The sequence below is a fragment of the Atta colombica genome, unplaced genomic scaffold (assembly GCF_001594045.1).
Source record: "Atta colombica isolate Treedump-2 unplaced genomic scaffold, Acol1.0 scaffold29, whole genome shotgun sequence".
NCBI classification, from domain to species: domain Eukaryota; kingdom Metazoa; phylum Arthropoda; class Insecta; order Hymenoptera; family Formicidae; genus Atta; species Atta colombica.
Genome location: NW_017259392.1, coordinates 1,370,976 through 1,382,215, shown reverse-complemented (window position 1 = coordinate 1,382,215; position 11,240 = coordinate 1,370,976). Strand labels below are relative to the sequence as shown.

At 27.7% G+C, this 11,240-nt stretch overlaps 1 protein-coding gene across 4 annotated transcripts in view; it reads right to left on the bottom strand.

Moving 5' to 3' along the window:
- LOC108690018 (uncharacterized protein C17orf59 homolog) overlaps positions 1–11,240 on the bottom strand; it is a 53,056-nt gene that overhangs the window by 10,845 nt on the left and 30,971 nt on the right. For all 4 annotated transcript variants that reach the window (XM_018197069.1, XM_018197070.1, XM_018197071.1 and 1 more), the window contains 2 exons: positions 10,005–10,526; positions 9,765–9,925 (listed from right to left, as the gene is read on the bottom strand). In XM_018197069.1, coding sequence (XP_018052558.1) covers positions 9,765–9,925; positions 10,005–10,526 — 683 coding nt within the window. The remainder of the gene's footprint in view (positions 1–9,764; positions 9,926–10,004; positions 10,527–11,240) is intronic.

Below are 11,240 nucleotides of genomic sequence, written 5' to 3'. Positions count from 1 at the left end.
TATATATATATTGATATTTTATAAATATGTATAAAGTCAATATGGCTATAGCTCTTTCATTTAAAATGGAACTTCCTGTATATTTTTACAAAAATATGCAGACAATTGTCAACTTATATGTATATATAATTGACTATAGCGATAAGTTATATATTATATATTAATATAGCGATAATCATATAATTTACTAATATTTTAGACTAAATGAATCAAACAAGCACTAAATGAATCAAGTTATCTGTGCTTAATTCATTTAATTTTTATACAAATTGTATTGAATTTATTAGTTCGCTGAGCCTTCAAAGTTTTAATTTTAATTATATTATTTTAGATTCTGATACTTCTGACAATGACGATGAAGGAAAGCTTTTTATATTCTCTTCTACATCACAAAAATAAAATTATATCTATTACTGTATTATAATATGGACGTAAATGATAAAAAAAAATAAGTTTAGCAAGATAAGTTTAGCATATGCAAATACCAAAAAATAAAAAAAATTATCAAAATGAAAAATTCCAACACAACGAGATTGAAAAGACATTTAAAAATTGCTCATGAGAAAGAATTTTGTCAATTATATGGACTCACTCAACACATTAGCAACTTTTAAATTTTCAACCGAAGGTAATTTTAATAAAATATGAATAAATGTATATTACATACACATGAAATATGCCGTATACAAATAATTAAAATATCTTAGAGCATATTAAGGAAATTGCTTACCGTAATAAATATATTTCATTTATATACGTTAACTTTAAAGAAACCATTTTATATAATTAAATTAAATTCTTCTTACTGACTTAATACCATTTTATTCAAATTTATAAATTAAACTACATACGTTCTTTTCAATATTTATAACATTAATAAATAATATATGTTTTTAATTTCAGGTTCAAGCTTTGTAGCAATATTAATTTCACAGAAAAAATTGTGCAATGGAGTTGGCAATGAATATTTGCCGTTTAATTTTTTTGATGACACTGCCACACATAACTTTTTTACTATATTAAATCCTTTTAAGTATCCCAAACACGATATGAAAAGGAGAGTATTGAAAATATTTAAAAAAAAAGAAGATTACAATAATCAATATATTAAAAAATAACGAATCCAAAATTTCTTTCACGGTCGATGGTTGGACATCTATTGCTGAGAAATCCTATTATGATATTACACATTTTGTGGATGTTAATTAGAAACTGCAGTCCATAGTTCTAAATTTCGTACCATCCAATGGAGCTCATACTGGCAAGGACATAGCAACATTATTTTACAATTCTTTAAAGAACTTGAATGTTGAATCGAAGATTCAAGATAATAACATATATGGTTGCAAACAATAAAATTTGATAATCACAAAATGTTCTATTAAAACTATAGATTTTTTGAATATTACCGAATCTTGTGAGAATTGTCTAACAAGTAGATATGACCATAGGTATCGTGGACAATGTTGCTAGCAATACTGTATTTATTCGAGAGCTGCAATTAATTTTACAAAATGAAGATATCAATTTCGACTGTGAAGAGAGTCATTTCCGATATTTTGCGCATATTTTAAACTTGGAAGTTCAGAATATGCTGCGTGAATTACAATTAGATGATCCGCAAGAACAGGAAGAAACTAATTCTGATTGTTGCGAAAACGAAGATAATGTGACTACAATAATACTCTCAATAATCCTTTTAAAAAAATTAAGACTCTCTTTTTAAAATTGAAAAAAATCTGAGTGAAGTACAAATATATTGACAAGTGCATGCACACTATGACTGATATCAAGTTTTTGTCGCCAAAAATCGATATGTGCACACGCTGGAATTCAATACATATATGCTCAAAGTTGCACTATTATTGAAGCCTGCACTGATTAATTTGTGTCAAAGTAATATTGCATTTCACATATATCTACTCTCTGAAGAGGAATGGTATTTGTGCTCAGAAATTTCTAAAAAATTTCAAAACTGTATTTGCTGTTCTTGGTAGTAATAGCTATCTATCTTTACCGCACGTTATAGTAGCACTCAACATGCTTTTAGATAAAATTAAGAATAAAATGCAAACTTTGAACCGTATAAATACCGTATAAACCGTATAAACTTGATAAATTATTCAATGTATACCAAGAACTGACCGAAAAAAATTACTTAAATATTATCATAAATCCAACTGGATTTACTGCGTTTGCCTTGTGTTAAATCCGAGAGACACAAAATTAAAAATTTTAATGCAAAAACCTAGGAAAAAGAAATAAAAGATCAAAGTGTTAAAAAATTTGACTTATATAAGAAAAAATATTTTATTCCTTCAGAAAATTCCCTAAATAATGATTTACGTAGTTCTTCGACTGATGATTATGATGATAATGATGATGACATTGATATGAATGAAATATATAAAAAATTTATTAATAATTCAGGAGAAATTAACGAAATATTACAATACAAGAAGGGCAGACAAGGATGTTGACGTATTAGCATGGTAGTCAACTAATTCAAAGAAGTATCCATGTTTGTCAAAAATAGCTCGAGACTTCTTAGGAACACGAGCCACGTTCGTTCCAATGGAATGATTGTTTTCGAAAGCTGGACTAATCATACGTAAGCACCATAGCCAGTTAAATCCGCCAGATCATTAATATGCCTGAATTCGTGGTACACGTCAAACTTATAAGTTAAATTTTTTTGAACACATTTATTTGCTAAAAACTTACTGTTATATATTATTTTAAGAGTAGGATTAAGATAGGAATACCTATTTATATATATTTTCCTGATAAAATTATAATAAATAATTTTATTTATATTCACATATAAAACAAGTTATGTACTTCTCAAAATATTTTTCGCCAATCTCATCGAGATCGAGACGTATATTCCGAGATATTGCAAGATCGAGATTGCAGAAATCTCGTCTCGTCTCGTCTCGTACGCATCTCTAACTAACACTATAACTTAATGCTAATTATTTAGTGCTCGTAACATAAACTAATTTAAATTTCAGAGCACTATTCTTTACGCAAAAAAAACAATAATTATGCACTTTAAAGACCAATGACCTTGATCTTGATATACGTTATCAAAGTCATAATCCTAAATGACCTTCAGCAGGTTTTAGGTATTTGTTAAAAAATTATTAACAAAAAAGTTTGAAAAATGGTATCTCTTTTTTATCATATGAAACAGAAATTTCCTGCTTTAAAATATATATTTTACGACTTTCCACGCGAAACAATTTTCACTCCATCTTCTCCTCCACTTCTTCCCGCGAAACGACTTCCACTCCACTTCTCCCTTGCCAAGGGAGCGTGAAATCATGCACCTCTGAAGCAGGGGAAGAAGGGAGATGAGATGAAAGCAGTGTAACCAATTGTACAAATACGATAATTTAAATCTTTATACAATGTACAATTCAAAGAGTGGGATCGCTTTACTTATTTCAGATAGTTGAGTTAATGCATTTTATTGTAATGAGAAGTACACATGTGGTCATAAAACATGAAAATGTGACCATAACGCATATTCGCATCAAGACTCGCAATCGAGATCTGCTTGTCAAATAATTAAACATGATGAATTACTTGGATCGACAGGTAAGAACCAATCATGTTCATTCGCTCGGCAAGTATGCCTAACCGCAAAGAAAAATAAGAAAAAATATGTTTTATGTATTTTTGTTTGAACAGAGTCTATATAGGGAAAAAATTTATGCTTGTAACAATATGCAATATTTTTAAAATTTATAATATGGACATTTGAAAAATATTTAATATTGAATATAGAATATTGTAATTATTTGTAATTGAAGGAACATATGAGCGGAATCAAAGAAGGCATAAAAAAGGATATGAAAAAAAAAGACGAGAAGAAGTGAGAAGACATGAAAGGATGAATATTAAGGTCTTACATGTAAAAGAAAAAAAAAAGTCATCTGTACGATCATGCTGAAATATGATAACTTTGACACGAATGCGAAGGTAGGCAACACTGGATGAAAGTCTCTTCACGTGTAAGTCGTGCTCCCTTAAAGCATTAGAGGAGGCAGAGTTGTTTCGCGCGGAAAGATGTAAAATATATTTTAAAGCAGAAAATTTTTGTTTCATATAAGATAAACATCCCAATGGTTGAACGCGTCCTAATATATGAATGATGCAATAAATATTTATAATTATTAAGCTCTTTATACATAATTACAAAATATATTAATATATTAACATTTTCATTTTTTAATATTTATTTAAAAAACAAAAATTTGAAGAAAAAAAGATTCATAAGAAAAAAATATTTTAATGTCTATTTTTATTCATATTCTCAGCAGTTTCTTAGTGATCTAACTAAGGTAATTTATTTCTTAAGTATGTATTTTCTATATAAAGTGTGCTTTTATTAAAAATAAAACCTATTTAGATTCGTAAAAGAATATACTATTAAAATAAACTTTTTATTTTATTAAACTTTATTTAATTGTAATAAATTTAATGTTTATTTACTGGTACTAGAAATTTGGTATTGTCTAGTTATCGACCATTCGTTTATTTATACTAGAGACATTTGTACCAGTAGAGTAGACAATGCCTTGATAATGCTACACGCTATAAAATTAAGAGAACAAATAAAGTTTTTTCATTTTTATTGTATTTTTTTTATAAGTATTTATATATTTTAAATTGCAATTAATTCAACAATACTTAATGAATTAAAGAATGAGTATGTGTAAATATCATGATGAAATATAATAAATAATCTTAAAATTGTATGTTAACATTCGTTTCAAATTTCATTTTATTTATATTTAGAAAAATAATACCAAAAGAAAGAAAGAAAAGACGTAAATACGAACAAGCGGATGTTAATTCTTTGGAAGCAACAAAGACTGACATCATTGGAAACTGCTAGCGTAAAATTCGGTGTGCCTAAAAGCACACTTTATATTAAAAATAAGAGAAAAGTCTCAGTTGAAGGATCTAAATCTATGTACAAGATAGTCAATGCAGATGAGAAAGAAAGCCTTACTACACTATTCATGGTAAATGCAGCAGGATGTATGGTTTCACCCATGATAATGTATATGTACATACAATGTATCCAGTACTTTTCCAAAAGGCTGGCATATTATCAGAAAAAGGATGAATGACTGCATTTTATGAGTTTTAAATTGTTTTCATCCAACTGCTTGTAAAAAACAATATTGAATTTCCAGTCATTTTATATATCGACGGACATTCATCTCATTTGACGTTGTCAGTGATTGAATTTTGTCGAAAAGTAAATATCGAATTAATTGCATTATATCCCAATGCTACTCATATTTTACAATCGCTAGACGTTGCTATATTTCATCTATTTAAAAATGTTTGGAAGGAAGCAATTAATAATTGGCGATTAGAAAATGAAGGTGAACGTTTCAAAAGAGAAAATTTGCTCCTTTATTAGAAATAGCACTAAATTCTATTAATTTAACAAAAATCATAAAAAACAGTTTTGAAGCTTGTGGTTTATTACCATTTTTGTAATTTATTGCTGATGCAATAAAATACAATATTTTGAACAAAAATAAAAAAAATATAAGACGAACAAGAAAGCAATGCCACAAATATTTTGAATAATGATCAAATCGAATATCAAACACATTTTTGAAAAGAATTTAGATAATAACTTAAAATTTAAATTATAAAGTTTCAAAGCAGCGCTAAATGGATCAAACAGTTGAAAATGAATTCAAAATGAAGATTTATTGGAATAAATATAAAATTGAAAAATCGATCGAATATAATTTTTCAAGTTGAATATATTTAGTAATTTATATTTAATATATATTTAGTAATTTGAATTTGATTAAGTTTTCCTACACCTTATTGTATTTAATCTGATCGATTTTCTTGTATAATATTGTTTATTAAATAAGATTATAAATATGATATTTTATAATTTTATAATTAACTTAATCTTACTAATTAATTTAGGAGAAGACATTATTATCGAAGAATATAAAGAAACAGAAAATAATGTACTTTCTCATTTAAAAAATAATAACATAGGCATACTAATAAAATCAGATATAGATATGAATGCTCTAAACAGCTACAGATCCAAATTTTGGTTCTGAAACATATTTAAATGAAATTATTGATTCTTCTAATTTATAATGAAGAAAATATAGAAACTATTTGGACACAAGCAATAAATATCACTAATATTGATGTCTCGATAAATTGTATACTACAAGGTTTGAAATTATATCATATATTTTATGAATTAATATGTAGTAAGCATTTCTATCTAATAATAGATTATTCTTCTAGATTATTCTTCTAGATTCAGAACAATGCGATTTAAACAATTCAATAATTAATAATACAGTACTAATTCCCATAATTGTGTTTCTACAAATGATACTACTCCAGATAAATTAACAAAAGAAAATGAATCCGCTATGCCACTGGTTCTTTTTCCATTTAAGAAAGCTCTATTTTGGCCAAAATTGACTGAAAAAAAAATTAAAAGAAAAAATTCCAACGGTTGTTACATCTGAGAAATGGTTAAAATATCATTTAAATAAAGAAAATTAAAAAATTAAAAAGCGACAAGAAATAGAAGAAAGACGCAAGAAAAGAGAAACAGTCAAAGAGAGAAAAAAAACAGAAAAATGAACTAGGAAAGATTATTAAAACAGAACAAACAAAAAAGCGGAAGAAAAATGCGAAAAATAAGAAATATTGTCAATTACAATATTCTTATGTTACTTATGTTATTAGAGAATATATTAAATTGGTTGGTTTTTTAGTATTGTACGTAAAAATTAATTTTATACATGTTTTATCAAAATATATAATAGATTTCAATATTATAAGCTAAAAATAAACATTTCTTAAATATATTGCTCATAAAAAGGTCATTTAGAATCATTTTTATAGTTATAACCTTATGATGTTCAAACACTAAGTCAGCTTCGTTCAAGGATTAGGACAAGTACGTTTTGATCATTTAAATACTAAGATTTTTACATAATTCAAAATTTTATTATATTTCTATATAATAAAATCAATAAAAACAATTGTATACATGCTTTTTAAATAGTAAAAATATCAATTTACACGATAAATAGAAATTCTCAAGAATATTTCATATTTTTATATATTGAAAATATTAATAAATGGATATGTACCCTTAATCATTCAATTATTGGGACATTTACTTTAATAGAAAAGAGACACCATTTTTCAAACTTTTTTTTGTTAACACAACTGATAGAAGCCTATATTTATAGTCGAAACTGCATCTTCAATATTTTTGTTTAAATAATTATATACTAATGTAAATAAATATAAAATGTATACACTAATGTAAAACTATATACTAATGTAGTACGTAGTTATTTGAACTACGCCCGAAATGATTTGTCGAATCTTATAAATCAAACTACTAATAATATCACAAATTAAATTGATAAGCACTTGAATAATTTGATGCTCAGTCTGGCATCCTATTAGAAAGATGTTAATGTACTGAAAAACTGAAAAATAAATTTATTGTGAAAAATATTACCTCAACCGGGAGTTGTACCCGGATCTTTTGTATTCCGTACGAGCATCTTACACTTTTAGACTATCGATTTTTTTGTTAATAACTTTTTAACGAACTGTAATTGCTATCTAAAACCTGCTGAGAGTGACTCAAGATTATGAGCTTGACAACATATGTCAAGATCAAAGTCATTGAGGCGATGTCCCTTAAAATATATAATTATCAAAAAATCATCTCATTTGCGAAAAATAACCTAACTACAACATAATTCCCTTTTACTGTAATCAATATAATATCAATAGAATAGAATTTCATAAAACTTGCCGTGAAATATCGGTCACCATTCTACTGCATGCAATCGATTGTGAATTCGCAAAATATTCTTCAAAAGTTTTTTCCTTTGCTGAATTGTAATTCCTTAGAAATTCATACAAGAACACAATAAAAATATTTCAAGAAGTTTCATATTTCGAATTTTTGAGAACTTCTTAAAGCATTCATATAGTATTCCCTCTATATCAATAGATATACCTTATAAATTCAAAAAGAGAAGTTAGAATAGGCATATAGGGTTATAAAATATCCAGTAAGATTCAGTTCACAACTCATGGTTAATTCTTAACCAAGGTTCAACTTATTCATTACCTCTTTCCAATTCTAGAATTGGAAGAGATAAGAAATAAGTTGTACCGTGAGTTGTGAAATTGGTCTTAAATCTTAAAATTTGTGCAAGTTGCATGTTTCATACCATATTATTATGCTACCACATCATATTATTAGCTCTTCCAACCAACCCGGCCACAACCTGGGCCATATCAGTTCTAAAATGTAAGTAACAAGTCCAAAAATAAGAAAATAAATATGAAAGAGCTCGGCAATTTGACAAAAATTAGGAATAATGCAACACTCAAGCCGAGACGAAATCATCCCGATACATGCTCGATAGAGAACTTCGTATTTGGCCACGTTTATGATCTTTCGATCGCGCATGCATATACTTGCAATTCCTCATGAATTCTTAGAGTATTCGAAGTACTAAGTCGCAAAGTATTCATTGTAATGAATTGTGAGGAATATTTCAAGACAACTGTAATTGTAATTAATTCTTCAAGAAATCAGATATTTATTTTTCTAATCCTGTATGTCTTTAAAATAAAGAACTCTCTCTCTATGAACTCTATTCACCTCTGTGCTGGGAATTTTCGTGCTGCATCCCTTATGCGCGAAAATCACCCTAAAGCATGCGTACGAGAAAGAAATATCAAAAATAACAACAAATTTGGAATTTTTTCCATTGTAATCCCTTTACTGATTTTATTGCTCGCAAAAGATATATTGATTTTTATTATTCCACTCTCATTTGTGGAAAATAACAGTAAAAATAAGCGATATGAGTCATATGAGCTTGATATAAGGATATAATTTCTTCTCAATGTGGAACTATATTCGGACCGATATACCCATCTATGATATGCGACACATCTAACAATTATAAGTTAACCTTTGGGGTAGTTCTTGCACATAAGGAATGGAGCATGAAATCGTTTGCATGGAATACATTTTGTAGGACAGTGCACGATATTTCACAGAAAGTTTCATGAAATTCTGATTGATTTTACAGCAAAAGGGACATGTATGATATAGAGATTGTTTTCCGCAAATGAGATGATTTTTTTGCGTAAAAAATAACGCTCTGAAATTTAAATTAATTTATATTACGAGCGTATAATTAGCATTAAATTATAATATTAGTGTTATTATTTTTTTTAATGTGCATTCTAACTTTATTAAAAGTTAGCAAAAAGTTATTTCTCGCTAAACAGTTAGAGCAATAAAATCGAGATTAGCCACAAAGAACTGAATTCTCCGTTTGTCTCATATAATTACGTTCACTCAATTAGCATTCTAATTTAATAAATATAGAAGATTTTTTCTTGTCTCTTCTTTTTCGCTTTCATCCTTCATCTCTCAGGATGTTGTTAATATTTGATTAAAACGAAATCTCTTTTTTTAAATTATTATCGTAATTTACAGGTAATCTCTTTTGATTAACTTTATAAATAATAATCATATATTTCTCCTTCGTTAAGAAATTAAATAAAAATGATAATGATAGTTTAGAAAAGTTTAGAGAAGTTTCAAAATATCCCATAATTAATATTAATATTTCCTCATGTGTCCGAATTGAATTAAAAGGATAATATTTGTCGATAATATTATATATACTCACATCTGTTCTGCTAACTTATAAATTGGTCCCATCGATTTGGACAGTTCTTCGCACTTAGCCATTAATTGATACATTGATTTTATATTATGATCCACAGCGTCACAAGTCTTACACACTGCATCTCTGTATGTTTCTAAACAACCGACTGTGAGAGCTGAAGCCTGGAAGCAAGAACGAATAATTTAAATACAATATATAAAATAACATGACACAAAATAAGACTTAATGACAGTTACTTACGTTTTGTAGAATCGCGGCTAAATTTTCAGTCAGTGCGTCCACAGAGGTTGCAACTTTTCTAGCTTCCATCTCTAATTCATTTAATACATTATGATCAAGAGATGGTAATTGCGGAGTTAAGGCCTGTCTATACAAGCATGGGGTTGAACTTCGTGATCCCGGAAACGATGGAATATCTCCTTTTTTAGTCACAGGACTCGACAATTTGATCTTGTTCTCCAGATTTTCAGTTACAAATAACACCATATCTCCATCTTGCATTACTCTTCCCTCCAATTGCAGGTAACCTATAGCTTTATGATAACTCGGTGGATCGTCGACTTCTGTTGGACTGCCGTCTCTACTTCTCAAATTTAATTGATCCGGTCTATGACCAGCTCCTCTTATTTTCTCTAAACTATCATTTAGAAATTTTCCGCTGTCAATATCTGGAGAATCAATGAGTGATCTCAATTCAGAGATGGGTGGTGAAGATTGCGAATCAAACGATATCTCAGAATAAGACGCTGTCATCTCGTGCAACTGAAACGATAAAATTATTAAATATTGATAAATGTTGATCCTGTATCATACATATAGTAAATAAATCGATAAACTTTATGATGCAATACTGATATGTTTAAAGTTAGTTACAGTTAAAGTACAGTTAAAGAAATCCTAAAGTCGTTTGTTTTATCAATTAAATATAATAATTCGTAGAACGATATTGCATATATATTACTTTTACATAGATTTCGAAATCCTTCTCCAGAATTAAAGTATAGGCATTAATACGTATTTGTAATTTGGAATTTTTGTTGAGAACAACAAACATTTTTAAAATATGTAATCTTTTTTACTATTTCTTAGTCCAAAAAGTGTTTAGAACTGTCAAGTTGCGACAACATTTGTTTAATACAAAAATTCCGCAATCTGTACTATTCTATTATTAGAAAATTTTTAATTTTTTTTATTTTACATTAGTATAAACTCAAGCCTCTTCCTAATTTTGCATCTATTTCAATTCTGTAAAAGGATTTTCGATTCCGTTCAGTCAATTCGGAGATTTTTATACTTAGCTGTATCAATAATTTCATCGTAAATTATAAGAACCGATATAAATATCAGCCTATATCTTATTTTCTGAACAGCGAGAAAGATATCAAATTTATTTAAAATAAATGTCTCAGTGACCGGACATGTATCTATGGCCGGATACTTACACTTAATTTATTACTGTTAATCTCAAATGTTCTT